General features: G+C 45.5%; 1 protein-coding gene across 1 annotated transcript in view; it reads right to left on the reverse strand.

Annotated features, from left to right (window-relative positions):
- LOC139048065 (phospholipid-transporting ATPase ABCA3-like) overlaps window positions 1–18,425 on the reverse strand; it is a 134,194-nt gene that overhangs the window by 113,350 nt on the left and 2,419 nt on the right. Inside the window, exons 3-6 of the mRNA XM_070522459.1 lie at window positions 17,237–17,587; window positions 16,039–16,254; window positions 5,381–5,637; window positions 3,597–3,837 (exon numbers count right to left, since the gene is read on the reverse strand). Coding sequence (XP_070378560.1) covers window positions 3,597–3,837; window positions 5,381–5,637; window positions 16,039–16,254; window positions 17,237–17,528 — 1,006 coding nt within the window. The 5' untranslated portion in view covers window positions 17,529–17,587. The remainder of the gene's footprint in view (window positions 1–3,596; window positions 3,838–5,380; window positions 5,638–16,038; window positions 16,255–17,236; window positions 17,588–18,425) is intronic.

The following is an 18,425-nucleotide window of genomic DNA, read 5'->3' on the forward strand; positions in this document are numbered from 1 at the left end:
GACAATCGAATGTAGAGGAGTAGGTTGAGGAGCTGGGAACGTTATGTAGGGCTGAGGAGGGCATCCAAAGTGCCCTCTCACAGTCCCTCGGTTTCGTGCTCATTCCTTATTAATTTCGTTCATTCAATTAACTGCTACGACTGATTTCCCCTAAGCTGTCCTTGGTGGCTCGAGTCTCAATATATATATATATATATATATATATATATATATATATATATATATATATATATATATATTAAATTGGGGATAAAAGGTAATGGAGAATACCTTAGTAACTTGCGATTCGCTTATGATATTGCCGTGCTTAGTAACTCAGGGGACCAATTGCAATGCATGCGCACTGACCTGGAGATGCAAAGCAGAAGAGTGGGTCTAAAAATTAATCTACAGAAAACTAAAGTAATGTTTCACAGTCTCGGAAGAGAACAACACTTTACAATAGGCAGCGAGGCACTGGAAGTCGTAAGGGAATACACCTACTTAGGGCAGGTAGTGACGGCGGATCCGGATCATGAGACGGAAATAATCAGAAGAATAAGAATGGGCTGGGGTGCGTTTGGCAGGCATTCTCAGATCATGAACAGCAGGTTGCCATTATCCCTCAAGAGAAAAGTATATAATAGCTGTGTCTTACCAGTACTCACCTACGGGGCAGAAACCTGGAGGCTTACGAAAAGTGTTCTACTCAAATTGAGGACGACGCAACGAGCTATGGAAAGAAGAATGATAGGTGTAACGTTAAGGGATAAGAAAAGAGCAGATTGGGTGAGCGAACAAACGCGAGTTAATGACATCTTACTTGAAATCAAGAAAAAGAAATGGGCATGGGCAGGACATGTAATGAGGAGGGAAGATAACCGATGGTCATTAAGGGTTACGGACTGGATCCCAAGGGAAGGGAAGCGTAGCAGGGGGCGGCAGAAAGTTAGGTGGGCGGATGAGATTAAGAAGTTTGCAGGGACGGCATGGCCACAATTAGTACATAACCGGGGTTGTTGGAGAAGTATGGGATAGGCCTTTGCCCTGCAGTGGGCGTAACCAGGCTGATGATATATATATATATATATATATATATATATATATATATATATATATATATATATATATATATATATATATATATATATATATATATATATATATATAATCCCACTCGCGTTTCATGAAAAGTAAGTTTAGGCGTAAGTCAGCGCTTTTTTCGTTCTGCCTTACTACCTGTACACTTTGTCCGCTGTCGCACTATGTCCAAAGTTATAAATTAACAACTAGCCAAATCTCATATTTTGCTTCAGTGTAAGGAATCTTTTATAGTTATCTGGTTTAAACTACTACGCCCCTCCTAGATACCCGAGTGCTCGCTGGCTTTCTAAGCCTGGTGTGCCAAAAAAGCGGTCACCGCCAGCGTAGCTATATGTAACCTGTACGACGCCTAAGTTTCGCTGAGTGGAACGGGATAGCATAGAAGGATCCCCAACCGCTTCTGATGCTTCCTGGCAACTGCATCTTATGTAGCCCTGATGTTTACCGGGAAAGCTGCCAGCGACCGGTATGCACGGGGCGATCTTCCTGGTAGAAACACGGCCTCTAGCGGAGGCCGATTCCGGTGGTAGTACCCAGCCGCGCCAAACAAATTGCGTCATTTTCAGGTTACTCTTATTGTTTTCGCACTTCTAATATTACAGTCTGGGAAGGTTTAACATAAAAGATGTTTTCTTTCACGGCATATGCGTGCGGGCTGTGGTTATCAAAATGCTGAGAAATAACTTTGTCAAGAATGCAAGACAAGGTGTGAGCAAATTTAGTGGAACAATGTTCTTGCAATATGACCCGCAATATGACCCGCAAGTACCGCATACCATAAAGCAAGGGTTGGCATATACATATACCTGACCATATGCGGCAATTTCCGCTCACAGACAACTCCGGCGACACCGGATTTTCTACGACACAGGCACTTAACGCCACCTGGTTAAAGAGATGAGGTCGCAAGTGCCCGCGCCGCGATCTGCTCATGAAGGGAAATGCTAGGTTGCGACCGCGCCGTGGGAAAGCTGCCCGAATACTGCGTGCGCAATCGGTGGGTTCCGCCACCCTCGACGCGCAGTGGACAGCACCTGCCTGTTGGTGCCGCAGGGAACTGAGCTTTGTGTCACGTGGCCGTACCGTCGCGTCTCATTGACGCTTGAAACAAAGCACTGCCTGCTGCGACGAATGTTAACTTTATAGCTTTTAATAGATCAAGATATGAGAGACTGCTTCTTATCGTTCTCAAGAAAGCGCCCGGAGCAGATATTTCTTTAATGATCGCACTATTTCGGATAATTCACATTTTTTTGGCTTCTAGCGCGAAGTGAAACAGGGACACAGAAAGGAGCAGACAGGGCGAGCGCTAACTCTCAACTAAATTTTTCTTAAAACGAAGAACATATGTATAGGTTATTGAAAAAACCGTAACAGAAGAACATGACAAGGTAAAAAGCATCAGTTAAACATATCAGGGGGTAGGAAGTCGAAGAACAACAACAAAAAAATATATTACTTCAGATTAGTACACGTATTGCGAAGGTACTGAAATTCGCAATCTAACAGAGACAACGAAGCATGACTGACGCAAGTGCCTCCTAATCTTTTTAGGTGGAATGCCTCGACAATTTCACGCGTAGCTTGGCATCTGTGTCTAGAAAGAATTTTTGTGTCTTCAAAGAAAGGTTTGCAACCACAATCGAAACAATGTGCCGCTAAATGTGATGCATTAGGGTTGTTTAGTGAATGTTTGTGTTCTTTTAGTCTAATGTCGATGCACCTGCTGCTCTGTCCAATGTAAAAAACTAAAAGAACACAAACATCCGACTTGATTTCATTAATGCTCATTAGTCTTCCGAGTCACTTAGGGAGTGGAAGCTATACGAAATGTAGCCCAACCACATCTGCGGCCCGGGCAAATAGTGCAGACATATATATCACGTATGTATCATAGAGCGGAAGACCAAAGGGAGAATTTACGTCAGCATCTAAGGACAAAACAACAATTAAACTATAAAGAATTTAGAACCCAATACGAAACATTCGGGCATGAAAGATTTACGACCAAGTAGCACACGAAGAAAATGTAAACAAGTTGGATATTAGAAAGCAGTATTGCTTGTTACAATGAATAAAATATAGATAAAAGTAATGAGGAGAAATCAGGAGGAATCAACTATGAGCGTTTGGGGAGGCATAATGCTGATTTAACGTTGTAGGCCGTATTTATTAACAGCTTTGTTCGTCGTAGCTTGTGCTTGCAACTAACCATTAATTTGTTTTTACTTGTGGAAATATGTTTGCGTGTCATTTAAGATATAGCCTTAAGAAGTTTAAAAACTTTACAAACGGTAATTCTTTGGCATTGCAATAACCTGTATTTAAAATGATGATCAATACGGAGAAGGCTGTATTCAAGAATATTGTTATGTACATGAGCTCACTGATTAACTCCAGCTAAAAGTGTTATGCCTCAATTCTGCAGACCTAGAAGCGCTGTTTGGTGCAAGTCCTTATTGGTGGTATCAGTTCCGTTTGGTATCAATTATAGATTGTGTAAACGGACGTACCTGTGTTGAAGAATAACGAGGTGAAGAGGCCGATGAGGACATATCCGGAGTTGAAGATGAGCAGGGCCGAGAAGACCACCGTCGGGTTGGTGCGGAATATGAAGGCCAATCCTTGAGCACCGTTGATTTGGCTCATCATGGCCAGCACCAGCACACTGCTCAGCGTCCATGTACACATGGCGCAAATGTATTGGACCAGCCAGAACCAGGTTCGCGGAACGCCCATCAGCTTCGTGAACAGCTGTTGCATCAGGGGTGCGGTTTGTTACGCATTAAAATGTATGAGTTCTCCAATTTCTCGGTGTGCTGTGTGGGGCAGCGTGTGAAGATTGTCAGTTCGTCTGTTCTATATAGCATTCCTATCCTTCCGAGTCCGAAATAAAGCATGCATACACTTGAATTACACACTATAGATATATGTAATTTGCTGCCATAAACTACATAAATACATGAATCGTCCGAGATCAAAGGTTAGCTGCGCCATAAACTCCCAAAGAGAAAGCGGCCACTCGAGAACAAACGCTAGAACCTAACCACAGAGACAGAAAGAAAACAACAACTTTAAACCCTGTTTTCTGTACACTCATTTCTTGAGTAAATGGTGTATGTGGGCGCTGTACGTACATTTGACGTTACCAAAGCATCTCAGTAACGAGATAGTTGAAATACGCTGCGCCAAAGCAAAAGTAGGTCAGTTAATCTCACCCGCACCGCGCTTTTTGTCATCTTTTGATTTGTTTTCTTTAGTACTAGACTCAATTTAATAAAATAAAATGGATCGTTAGCACATAATTTAAAGGCCCTTCTTGCTTATTGGCTGTTAATAGATTTTAGCGCAAAGAAACGCACGACACGAAAGTACATCTACACACAGGACACATCGCTTTGTCCTGCGTGCGTTCTCTCGTGTCCCCCCCCCCCCCCCCCCATGCGGTTCTTTGCGCTAAAAACTATTAACATGCAATACCAACTAGCCAACCAGTCTGTTTTGTTGCTCATTGACGTGTCTTAATTTGGTGGACTCGTCTCTCGCGTTCACTTAGGCAAGGTTTAAACAAAATCACACTCGAGTAAATTGACAACAAAACTGCTCTGTGGAACAAGGAAACGAACAGGGCTGGTGTGTGCTGTTTTGCATGATGACACGTTTCGCCCATGGCAAACAAGGACCCGGACACACTCGACAAGCAAACTAAAGTGCACACGAATGAAACAAAACAGACGTCTTCACTACGTTGACGTGTTAGGAGTATTTGTACCCCCTCACAGTTTCCTATACTTAAACTGCTAGAAGAGGCTATAGCGCTGCCTTCTTTCAGCTGTAGCGCGGGAATGATGCTTAGTTAATGGATTTACCTCACTTTCGTTCTTGTGGCTTTAGACGCGCTTGTGCCTCTGCTTACACTTTCTCTACCTTTAATCACCTACGCTTTGAAATAATTTTCTTTTTCTGAACGCAGGAGGCAATACGACTCTCCGAACAGACGTTGTTACTGCAAGATGTCGCATTTACAGCGCAATAGTCGGTCAAAAGTAATCAATTTGCAAGATCTCCAACCCGCTTGAAGACAGAAGGATGAAATTTGTGCACATCTATGTAGCAACAAACATTACCATGGCAGCTGTAGCGCCACTATTGCAGGGACCGAAAATACGCGTAGTAGCAGTGCAGTGGTTGCCTGGAGATATTTTCCTAGGAAACTACGCGTGCGCCATAAGTCTCGCGAGTTTCGACGGGGCCCTACGAAGGCACGAGCCGGAACGTGGGCGGGCGCGTCACTCGCCTGCATGCCGCTCTGGCGCTCCTCGATGGCCCGGGTGATGACCAGGCAGAAGGGCCACGCGTACGCGATGCCGAAGCGCATGCCCAAGAGGAACATGGTGTTGTCGGTGTCCTCGTGGTACGTGGGGTAGGGGAACTGACGCAGCTTGACCGTCAGCAGTTCGTGGTAGGACTGGTTGCTGGAGCGGCGACGCGCCAGTTCGCTGATGTGCGCCAAGTCCACTGCCGCTTGCACGGCCGCAACGCGCAGCGACATGGCTGCGTGCAGAGACGCGGCGGAAGCGCACTTGCCATCGGCTTAGGATGTTTCTAGGACGTCGATTTACTTTAGGTAATAATAATTCGTAACCACGTTCAGTAATACGTAAGTGCCGACGAATAGCTTCACTTATCAGTAATATAGGCAAGTATAACTGTAACAGAACATTATACAGCTTTAGTTTAGCGTGTTCAGCGTAATAGCGGGCTTACCGGAATAGCGGGAACGAGATGCGCATGCGCAGAACGCCAAACTACCCATAGGGTTGAGCAAACGCGCGCCGTTCCTCAGATTTAAAGTTGCCGTCTTTGCATGATTTGCGCAGTTTACGTATATATATATTTTGGCGTTTCCTTAGTAGAATGCCCTTCGTTCGTCGCATATTACTGTCTAAATGGCTTTCGCTTAGTCATAGGCTTCTTCGACGACAGAGTATTCCGAATAACCTTGTGGTTTTTTTTTTCGAGATAGTTTCACGTTTGGAACGCGTCGACGCCTAACGAGACAAATGGATGGATGGATGGATGTTACGAACCTCCCATTTGGAACGGGGCTGTGGATTGCACCACCAAGATCTTGCTATTATACTGCCTAATGTCCTACCTAGGTTAAAAAAAAGAAAAAAAAACTCAAGATGAATTCCCATGACCAAATTTTCTGAATCCCTATTGTGAACTTTGTTTTTGTACATTTCCTTTTTTTTCTCATTTCCCTACTTTTCTTCCATCAATCTTCCAATCGCCTCTTACTAATCTATATAGCGGACATGTTTACTTTGCCCATGCTATCGCTGAACCCATAGGCTTCAAGGAGGCCAGTGTTGCCTAAATCGACCGCTGGGCAGGTATCGTCACATTCTAATAAAACATGCTCCATCGTTTTCCTAGCTTTACAGAGGTAAGCACATGCTTCTTCTTCCTTCTTATATCTCGCTTTATAGGTGCGTGTTCTAAGGCATCCCGATCTCACTTTGAAAAGTAATGAGCTTCCCTTTGAGTTATGATAAAATGTTTCTTTCCTGATTTCGTTTTCTCCTCCTAAGTAGTTACTCATGGCAGGTTTCTTTTCCATTACCGCCACCCACGAGATTACTTCAGCCTCTTTGACTTTCCCCTTGACCTTCTTTGTTGCTGTGTTGCCCACCTACAGGCCGCATACTTGCTGGTAAACTTCCTAGTTCTTTTCCTCCACTCTTTATCAATGTTTATTCTGTAAAAATACTTCAACACTCTCCTAGCCCATTTACTTTCTTTCATATTCCGCAGTCGTTTTTTATAACCAATTTTACTGTGAGCATCCCTCACTTCAATAACTCGTCCAGCCCATTACACCCTGCGCAGCTTCATTCGTAGTCTTCCCGTGAGCGCCCAATGCGAGGCATTCCCTGACTTTGGTTGCTATCGAGTCCTGATTGTAGCTAGGATGTCAAGCAAACAACCGCATTTTCGAAAGTAAGTCCTGAAATCATTATACCTTTCCGCATACCCCGGAGCACATCATACCTTTTGTATCCCCATAGTGATCTGTGCTCCATTATGGCTGCATTTATCTTCAGCTTTATTGTTCTTGTTTTTTCCTGTGTTTCCATATATCTATTGCCTTCGTTTATCCGTATACCAAGGTATTTATATTCTTTTACCCGAGGTATTTCTTAGCCCTCTATTGCCACTGTCTATTCACTGTTTTGATTGAACACAGTAAAACCTGATTTTCTAACACTAAATTTCACACCTAAATTGCTGCGTTCCTGTCCACAAATATTGCTACTGTCTGCTCACTGTTTTCAATGAATACCATAATACTGATTTTAGAACGCTAAATTTCAAACCTGAATTCTCGCCTTGCTGTCCACAGATATAATTGCAAATCACATTGCTTGCTAGCTAGCAAAATAATGCCGCCCGCATAAAATAAACCTGCAAGCTGCTGCTCTACTACGGTACCAGCCTGTTTGTATGAGAGATTAAACCCGATATTACTTCCTTCTAGCGCCCTCTTCACCCTCACCATGTACATCATAAACAGCAGTGGGGATAAAGGGCACCCCTGTCTCAGTCCCTTGTAGATATCAACTTTCTCCTTGCTCCTCATGCCTTCCCATTCAACGCGAACGGTATTTTCTAGGTAACTCTCTCTCAAAAGCTGTAGACAACCGTCGCCTAAGCCTTTTCCTTCCAGAAACCCCCGCAAAATGTGGCGGTCTACGTTGTCATACGCTCCTGTTATGTCTACGAAGGCCACATATAACGGCCTTCTTTCTGCTCTGAATATATCAATACACTGAGTAAGAACAAATAAGTTATAATTTAAACGACTACCTATTCTCAAGCCATTCTGAAGCTGTCCCGAAATGCCATTAGTGTCTGCCCATGCTTGCAGCTTTAATTTGATTGCCTGCATTGCTAACATGTATATTACCGATGCAATGGTCAATGGTATATACGATCGAATTCTATCTTTCTCCCTCTTACCTTTATAAATTAAATTTATTCTACTTTGTCGCCAACTGTCTGGTATTCGTCTACCTTTTAAAGTTTTTTTCACTGCTTTTACCACAGCTCCCTTAGTTTTTGTCCTATTCATTAATCAGCCTAACGGGAACCTCGCCTAGCTGTGTGGCTGTGCGCTTAGGAATTTTCTCTTCGGCTTTCTACCAGTTGATATTTGTCAGCACCAGCTCTTTTTCCATCTGATGATTCATGCTTTTTTTTCTTCAAATACAAGCTCGTCATTTCGTTGGAAAGATCTGGCTGTTATTTTTCGGATGTAATTTAATGCCGCTTCTACCTTCAGTTTGTTTCCATCTTCTATCGTCTAGGATATGTTATAGTATTGTTGTTAACTTCGTGCCTAATAAATTTATCTGGTTCCAAAATATTCTAGCTGCGGCCTTCTTTTTCTCCTGTGTTTGTGACAACCAAAGTTAACTTTCACCTGTTATCTTTGCTTGCACCACTACTTGTACCATATTTATTTTCTTCAGGTATATTTCCCATCTACTGGCCGCTTCATCCAGCGGCAACTGCGCCTTCTTTTGCCTGTGCGCTCGGGATGCTTTCTGTCGCTCGGCAATGGCTTCTCGTATCTGCCTATTCCACCAGCATTATCGGTTTATTTTTTCCTTCCAAACGAACACGTTTCCCTTTCCGTATTTCTGTCGTTCTTGCACTCAGAAGCTCACTATATTTCCACTCTCTACTTGGCCATTTGCCAAGTTCTTCCTCGACTCTTCTAATTATATTAATTTGTTCAGAGTTCAAATTTGAACTGGTAATTTTGCACTCCTTGCTCTCCTTCCCAACTACGTATCCCATTTTCAAAATTATGCATTTATGGTCACTCCCTATGCTGCTATACGCGTCGTCGTCGACAACCATTTCTCTCAAGTTATCATGAATTCCTTCCTTCATCAGAGAGTAATCAATGGTCGATTGCCGGTTTCCCACTTCCCACGTGATCTACCCTTCACACTTAGGCCCTGTATTCATGATAACCAAGTTATGTAGCTCACAAAGATCCAGCATTGTCTTCCCGTTGTTGTCGCCATAGCCATCTCGATCATGTATGTGGGCATTCATGTCACCTAAGAGGATAATTTCTGCATCATTCCCGAAACCCTTAATATGAGCAATTAGGCATTCCACTAACTTTTAATTCTTCTCTGTGCAATTAATTACTTCCAGTCCACAAATACGTCCCGCCCAGCCAAGTTTTCTTTCCACTATTTGTACCTGATAACCAAAGACGCTCTTTACGTTTTGAATTCGCTCTTTTCCAGTTGGCTGCCTGATGGATGAGCATGCTGACTGAATGCAAGATGAGCATACCGACTCCCCCTCCTTTACGACGTAGTTCTGTTGCGCTCTTCCCAAACATAATTCTCAATCACTGGCGGCTCTTCCGAATCGCTAAGGTGCGCTTCTGTAACCACATACGCCCCTATTTGTTCTCTATTTTACTGCTCCTCCCCCAATCCCTGCCTACTTTTCGTTGCTTCTTCCGAAACTTCCGGTCCTATCCGGCGCCGGTGGCGCAGGATAGGGCCCGTCCTGGTGGCATCACCTATCGGCTCAGTCTGGAGATAGGCGCGTGGGCATATGGCCTCTGAGATTTGGTTTTGAGCTGTCGCAGGCCATGGTCGACAGCTTTTACTAGTTGTACTGATTTCGCCATGGCATGGGAGGCATAGAAACTACAAATACAATGCGCTCGCGCCTTTCATTGCTCTTCCACTCGTACTTTTCAGACGCCAAGCTTGGCGTATTGATAGAATCACTTAGGTCAGGTGCATTATGTAGGCGTATATTTAATAATTTATTGTTAATTAATGTAAAACTCGCTTTCTGCAAAGCTTGTTTGCTGAGCGGGAACACTATTTACCTTAGCCCCGCTATTACGCTCACGATAACGCTAAAACTGTAAAACTGTCTATTGACAATCGAAGCGTTCTGTGAGACGCAGCAAAAATGAAGGGCCACTGGTGCTAGACACGATTTTGGGAAGTTACCCCTAGGAACACACGAAACTGCTTTTTACGCTGCTTTCCGGGCGTTGACGCGTGCATGGTGCATATAAGCTCCGCGTTCCTTTCAATAAATCCTCACTTGTCAGTACCGCTTCGCTTGTCCCTTTCTTCAAGTATTGTGTGTTCCTTGCGGTAACTTCCCAAAATGATGAATCACCAATTGGCCTACACCCGTACACTGCTGCGGTAGACACGTCGGTTAATATGTCCTGACTCGACTATCCATCATATAATAATAATCATCATCATCATCATAACCATTCATCATCATCATCAGGTTGTTTATGCCCACTACAAGATACGCCTAATGAAAGCAGGGATTTGGGTCTTAAATGATTGTTTCATATTCAAAGCAACACGCTGTAGGACAAGTTCGTAGAATATTTTGTGCAGCTGGAGCTCTTTTTTCACTGAGCAGACGGGATTCCTTGAGAATATCTTTGTCTATGTTGTGGCGTGGTAGCCTAATATTGGCAAAATAAATTGGGTGTATACTCGAGGAAGCTACCATTCAGAGATGAGAATACCTGCCACATGCGCTCTCAACAGCTAGTTCATCTTTGCTAGCAAAAGTTTACCCTACTCTTTCTTGGCATGCATAATGGCACTTGGTAAAAGATGCGAGATGCTTTATATAAGTCGTGGTGAATTCATATGTCGGAGTGCCAAATACTCGGGCGTGTGCAGTGCCGCAAGGAAGATTACGAATCGGAGATGTCTCGGCATTTAAAGAAAACCTAATGAAAAGAAAGAAATTACTAGCATGCGGTATTAAAAAGACCCTCCTTCTTATTGCTTCTGGTGACCAGTGCTTTCGGCCGCTTAGTTCCTGACTTCGCTACGATACTTCCTTTTTCCAAACCCTACTCTTGAAACATACACTTTGAGACTTCATTTGTGAAAGACAAAAATTGTCCTTGACTCGAATGTAGCACAAAACTACGAAGAAAACCAATACTGGTTTCTGAGAGAGAACGCTTCGCGGTTGAGAACCAATTAGAGGGCGCTTAAGCTTCGTCTTTAAGAGTGGAACCCGATAGCATTCAAAGATCCCTGACTGCTTCTTACGCTTCCCGACTACTGGATGGTATGTAACCGTAGAGCTTTCCGGGAAACGCTGGGAGCGAGCGCTTTGAATGAAGGCGGGCTTTCTGGTAGAAACGCGTAATTGGGGCACCCCGCTTGTGTTACTCTCCATTTGCTCAGAGAATCCGGTGTAGTGGATGCCTTTGCTCTTGTCTTGTGGATGCGAACTTGGGCTGCTCTAGGAAGGCGAGTGGGAATCGGAGGAATAATTGAAGGCGAGTGGGAATTGGAGAATGAAGCACGAGAGGCTTTCTCACATACTTCAGTCAGGCAATCTGGCAGTCTGGTACAACGACGGAAGACGGGGCTATGCGCCTCGTGCACCGCCTATATAGGCGCCACTGAAAGCCACCTAGCGGGCGCTTCCAGCACTACGCGCGGGAGCAGTAGCAGACGACAACCCTTTGCAGCATGGATGGCTCCAGGTCGCGGCTGTGATTTCTGCTTTGTTCGGGTGCCAGACTACTGCTTCTGCGCTGACAGGTGTAGGGTAGAAGCCGACCTCTGTGAGAGCGGGTATGAACACGATGTTGCCCGTGTTTGGGGCAGCATGGTCCACATACGTGCCAATTGCGTCCCACAGACAAACGCCATGAACCCCATTTACGTGAAGTGGAGCTCACGTTAAATAGTCGATAAATTTTCTTGAGTAATGCGATGTCTCGATCGTTCTTTTTAGTTTATACCCTTGCCGTAATGCTCCTTTTATACCTCAATAATAAGCACCCGTCGTTAGTGCAGACATATATCAAATAAATCCGCACGGTGCGATGTCTGCATATGCCGTTGTGATTCTTTTGGCGATGGATACGTGTGACATCTCCGAATAAGTTCACAGTAGCCTCAAGAAGAGTGGTTGCGAATTTATTGATGGAAACGCGTACACTAGCCAACAAAGTCACCAAACGCACGGGTAAATCAAAGCGCGTGTTAGCGCTGTACCGCCTATGAACTGCCGTTTCCGCAGCAGTTTTATAATTTTAAATTGCGCAAGGAAGCTGGTGGGAAACGCACAAAGCTAAAATCTGACTAACTTTTCAGTACCTTTCTTATGTTACTAGCGTGATGTGCCACATGATATATTTAAAGGAAGGGCAGCGCCAACCAAAGTAGATGAGCGCTGGCGGCAAGGCCGGGTTTAGTCCTCTGCGCTATAAACAAAATAAGAAAGAATTCGATTGAGCACAAAATTCACATGCAAAAAGGGACTACGTTATGAATCAAACAAATCACTCGGTGTGGCAAGTCTGCTCAGACAGCATCGAGGTGCGATGACTTCCGAAACGTGATGCGAACTTACCGCGAAAATGGAACAAAACTACCATATGCAGCAACTATTACCAATTTTCGCCCCTCTCAACTGCCTATTTTCTAAACACATTACCCCAAAACCACAATATCTATGATGCCCTCGGGCGAAAAGAATAAAGCTGTTAAAGACACACTTGCTTGGTATCATTCCGATAAGACAGTGCGTGAGTTATACCCTTTACAAACGAGGCAGGACGAAAACCTCACAGCTCAAAAAAATCAAGAGTTATGCATGAAGTAACTAGCAACAGTTAAACATGTGCGAAGCCATGCATAAAATAGATGTGAAAACATGAAGTGCGCGACATCTGGTGCGAGGATTTACCGGGCCACATGAAACCAACAATTTCAGTTCTTCAAACTTCAGTAGCTTTAATATACAACGCAATGCGCTCGTTCAGTCCTGCTGCCTAGCTAGCGCAACGCGGTAAAGAAGAGGAAAACAGCATAAGCGGCAAACAGCATTCCGAACTTTAGCGAAATGCCTTTAAACCGCATGCTGCACTGCAGACGAATTTCCACGCTTACGTGTCTAACTATGATCGAGTGGAAAAAGCACCGACGCGACAAAAGAAAGGATGAGAACAAGAAATTTCCCGCCGAAGCGATGAGCCACTGCTACCGTTGCTTCCGATGATGAGGCTTTGCGGGCAATGATTAGAACGATATCGCCGGCACGTTTTCGCCGGCATTTGAGCCCCCCACCCGGGAACAATTCTTCTCCGACATTCCCTGAAGCTTTAGCCACCCCACACATGGGAAGGGCGTTGCCCATTTTGCTCTGAAAACGTGAATAAGACAGAGAAGCACTGTCAACGACACAAACTACGGCGCGCGGCTGTCTCCTCTCCCGTGTATTCTGCGCGAGGCCGCCACCAGTGGCCAGTGGCGCATCCATCGGCGCGCACTACGCGTATACGTGTGCTATACGTGGGGTTCAGCAATGATGAGCTCAATTCAAGTGGCGGTCCTCTCTAATTTTCTCGCCTGCAGCCTTACGGACCTCCCTGTTCTCCACTCCCGTCACGTTGTGGCCTGGCGTCCAGTATCCTAGAATGCACACACGTCAATAGTCCTGCTATGGTGGCAGCCCTGGTTTATGTGGTGCGCTGTGGTAGTTGTTAGGATCGCGAGTTCACTTGCTTAAGAGCCTCTTGACTGAGTTTTTACGAAATATCGCATTGAAGGTTCGTGCGTCCACGTGTAAATGGCGGTAAACTTACAGCAGTTTGTGTATTTACAGAAATTCACCTATTCAAGCCTACATGGCAGTAGGAGTTTCTGGGGACACGAAACGGAAGGGCAAGCCAAAAGAAGCAGAAAATCACCCTTGGCAACTATCCAAAGAAGGCTACGCACTAAAAGAATGCCATGTGCGACGAGGTTTACTGTCCTTGACAACGCTGCTGCAACGCTAGGTATAAGAAGGCACTGCAAGGGCTCAGTCGCGATCACGGCACGGTCCGTCGTTTTCCTCTTCAGTCGGCACATACACAGGTGGCCGTCTGCTTCATTACAATGCCCCGGGAGCGAAGCGTAGTTATCCTGGCGACTCGGCGTGGAGGAGATGAGCGGGCCGTAATACGGTTTCAGGTGGTTGACAAAGACTGTCTATCGCCCACGACAACGCCGGTCTGGTAACAATGTGAGTGTCTCGACTATGTAGTTGACAGGTGAATGGGCATCAATGATACGGCACGGACCATGATAACGCACCAGGAGTTTGGAAGAGAGGCCAGGAATGTGCGTTGGTATCCAAAGCCAAACAAGTGAACCAGGAGCAACGTTGTGCGGTGGTTGATGAGCGCGGTCATGTCTTGTCTTTTGACCTTCTTGAGTCTCACTAGTCAAGGCACGTGCCAGCTGACGGCAATCTTCAGCATACTTGGCGACTTCGGAAAGCGCCGTATACTCTGTAGCGTCAGGTTGGTTACGGCACTATGGTGTCCAAAGGCACGAAGGCTCACAGCCATACACAAGGAAAAAGGGAGAAAAGCCGGTAGCCGCTTGCGTCACCGTGTTGTATGCGAACGTAACAAAGGGGAGTGCTGTGTCCCAGTTGGAGTATTCGAGTGAAGTATACATCCGGAACATGTCGCCAAGCGTGCGATTGAATCGCTCGATCAGGCCGTTGGTTTCGGGATGCTACGCGGTCGATTTTCGGTGAATGATCCTGCACTCAGCGAGTAGGCCTTCAGTGCGCTTCTAGAATGCCATTAAAAAGGGCAATATGGTGGCAGCTTCACATGTCACATTTTGTAAGCATCCTGGAAATTTTATCTCATGACACTAAAGACACTCAGCCCACCAGCCCATTCCTTTCATCGGTCAACTCAGCTACCCCGGGCACCAACCTTAACCGCATTCGGTTAAGAGCTACGGAGAAAGCTAAGGCTCGAATGGCGACCGCAGCACAGGCGCCGCTGAACGTGCTGCACTTGGGGCAACGTCCGCGCTTCCGCCCTTCTCACCCCATCCCCCGCCCCAAGTACTCCCCAGGATATTACTAACCAAAACTATTTTATTCATTGACAGCAACCCTCTCTAACAAAAGAAGTATTTGTGCAGTGCATCTACAGACAATGCTTTGGCCTGTGAAATAAACGGAAAAACTTCGTATAAGAAGGGCCAGTGGTAGGTAGGCAGGTAGGTAGGTAGGTACTTGAGTTCACACTGTTGCGATTGCCGGGTATGCTTCCTAACTACTGATAGCTCCTAAACAACAGGATGTAATTACAGAAATAATGTTGCAGTAAGAGTATACCTTCGTGTAGCATTTTTTTTTAAACACAACCATCAATAAGGCTGAATACACGCGTGCACACATGCCGCTCGGTGCTCAATCCGGCTGACCGGCGGCAGAAATTTTGGCACACCAAGGTAAAACACTTCAGTACGTTTCACGGAACCATTTGTAACTGAGAAACCACCACGTCATACTAAGTACACAGCGTGAGTTCGAAAGCAAAGAAACAATTACTGCAACCGGGCGTGTAGTTGGAATACAACGCGGGGCGTTCGTTCAAGCCAGCATGCCGACCGCTCAGAGATGGCGTCACCACCTGCACAGTATGCCGACGCCCATGAAAGGAAAGTCTAAATGTGAGGACAAAAAGCCAATCACTGAAAGTTACCGGATTTGTATTTGGCGAGCTGGAAATATTCATTGACGTCAGCACTGTACAGTTGCTATTGATTCCTACAAGTTCTTATCCTACAGAGAGAACTTAAGTGAAAGATCTGAGTCCAGGTTTAAATTTTTGAATCGACAATACGCCCATCTTGCACGGAATGTATGCCAACTAGTCTTTGTGGAAACTGGGCTTCACTGACCACATGTTAAAAGCCGAATTCCACACACAAAACCAACGTTGATTTAAAGATTCATTATTTATTTCGCTTGGAACCAAGAACACTGCACGCCACTCCTAAGCAAACAGCAGTTTTGATATCTGAAGCATTACGAGTTTCCACTCACGGTCTTCGGCTTGCGAGGGTCCGGTCTCTGTGACGACCTTGCGAGTCTTGGCAATCTCGTATGCACCACTCGAGAACATGATGGTGTACACAAGATCGTGGGGCACGTCGTTACCGAGAGATTCCGTTTGGAAGTAGACACCGACCGTGTTCGGTGTCACGTTCCTTGAGAAGAGCATCCGCGCCATCATCGTCTCGTCCATCATTGTCTTCACCGCTGCAGGAGGCGCGGTAACAAGCAGACAGTAAGGGAGCACATCTTTATCGCCTAAGTTAGTCAATAAAAAATTTGTCGATATCTGAAAGTATTCGCATTAAACATTACTCAGAAGCCGACCAGGGAATCCATCTACATCATGGTGTAGCTTGAAAGACACGGTAAGATCATTGTGTCAAACTCGTTAGACGTAAGGTATATACTGTGGTTGCATAAAAAATGTCACTGTAGCCAAAGTTTTGAAAGAAAACCTGTAATAATCACAGCGACAACCGCTTTCCTTAGCAGCACACAAGCATGGGTAGTTAACGCGCTTCTCCCCTTAATGGCGAAGGGTAAAAATAAGCTAAGGGTAACTGAAAGTGCTCGAAAAAAGAAGTAAAGGGTGGGTAAGTGTTGATTTGATAGATGCGGAGCAAGCAGAGGTACTGCTGTTGGTACTTTAAAAAAACGGATAAAAAAGCAAATTTTTTCACCTCATTGCGTTCCCACTCCGCGTTTCCCCGCCTGTACCAAGTCGTTCCATCCGTATACGACGACAGTAACTATCTCTTTCTAGTACTTTATTCGTGCTAATGAACCTTATGCTATGTTGATGCTACTATGGATTCGCCCCCCTGACAAACGAGGATAGCGCGAGAGTGCCAATAAAACACATAACCTGGCGCTTAGCGACACAATACCGTTCTCAAAGGGGTGGGCTGGTGCCTCAGGCAGACACAAGACTCATTACGCCGAAACAGGGAGAGATCCACAGCCCAGTGCCCCCACATGCTTTTCAACCTGGCCCTACTCGCGAAGCATGACGTTGAGCATTGCTCTTCTGAGAGAAACTGGTTAGTAAAGCGTAGGGTGTCTGACAAGCCACATTTCTTGCCTTTCTGTACTGCGTCTGGTTTCCTCATTCAAATATTATTGCCTGCGCGGTACGGCGAATTCGCAGCGACCGCCTTGCTGCATAGGGTTGCCGAGAGCCACTCACCGACTCCAGGCAGCCTCTTCTGGACGGCGTCGATGATACGGCGCGTGTAATTGTTGACGGGTCCGTAGAAGACCGTGTCCAACCTGAGGTCTGATACGTCCGGCGTGTACACGGGGTAGATGATGCTGCTGACCACGGCGTCGTTGCCTCCGCGGCCACGCTCGTTCTGGATCGTGATGAACGGCACGGTCACCATGAGAATCTCGACAACGAAGGCGACCGGACGCACCCTCAGGCGTCGAAGGTACATGTTCTTCCACAAGAGCACCGAGAACTGCAGCACGCTCTCCATGTCGCCACGGTCTGAGGGCGGCAGGGATGATTCCGAGGTGTTTCTCTGTGATGACGTGCCTGATCGTCAAATGCAAAGCACGTAGGCGTCAGTATTTTGCCTATATGTAGTAGAATTTCATGTTGGTATCTACGGCATAGCAATGCTGCCATATTTGCGAAGTTACAAAGACGACAACACAAGCTCCTTGTTCGTTCCATTGTTCTTCCCTGTCCTCCGAGGAGTAAACCCGGTGACATCTTTAGTCTACATTAATGGTTCCCGCTCCCGAGTTTGCTTTCTAAGCATTTCTGTCGCCAGACCGCGTTCATTATCGTGAAATAACATTTCTAACTTACCCAACAAAGGTACAGGGTGACACCAACGTAATGCCAGACTGGATGGATGGTTTAATGATGGCGCTTATACCACTTCACGTAAGGACGTTTAAGTCAATAAATGGTTGCTTTTAGTATACTTGGTTCTTAATCATGGATGCGAAGTGGCGCATAGTTCTAACACTGCACGGACGAAGAAAACGTGACAACCTTGTGCACATCACCTCATGCACGTGATCGCATTTTCTTCTTGCGTGTACTGTTATAAAAGTGCAACACGACGTTGCATCCAGGTGTATCAATGCACGTTGCGTGGGAAACTGTAACCTCATGCAAATGCGTTAACCTTTGCGTGTAAACCAGCATCTCATGGCATGGGCATAGCATATAAGTAATGACGTTTTGGTATCATGCTTTATTATCGAAAACACCAAATTTACTACGTCATGTCTTCTTTGAAACTATGACATCATAAGATGCTCTACGGAGCGAAACATCAATGTGCACTTTCTAGCTGGGACTATGGCGAACATTTAGTTCACACAGTAATTCGCAGATAATGGTGGCGTTTGATTTCTTA

The sequence above is a fragment of the Dermacentor albipictus genome, chromosome 7 (genome assembly GCF_038994185.2).
Source record: "Dermacentor albipictus isolate Rhodes 1998 colony chromosome 7, USDA_Dalb.pri_finalv2, whole genome shotgun sequence".
Lineage (NCBI taxonomy): Eukaryota > Metazoa > Arthropoda > Arachnida > Ixodida > Ixodidae > Dermacentor > Dermacentor albipictus.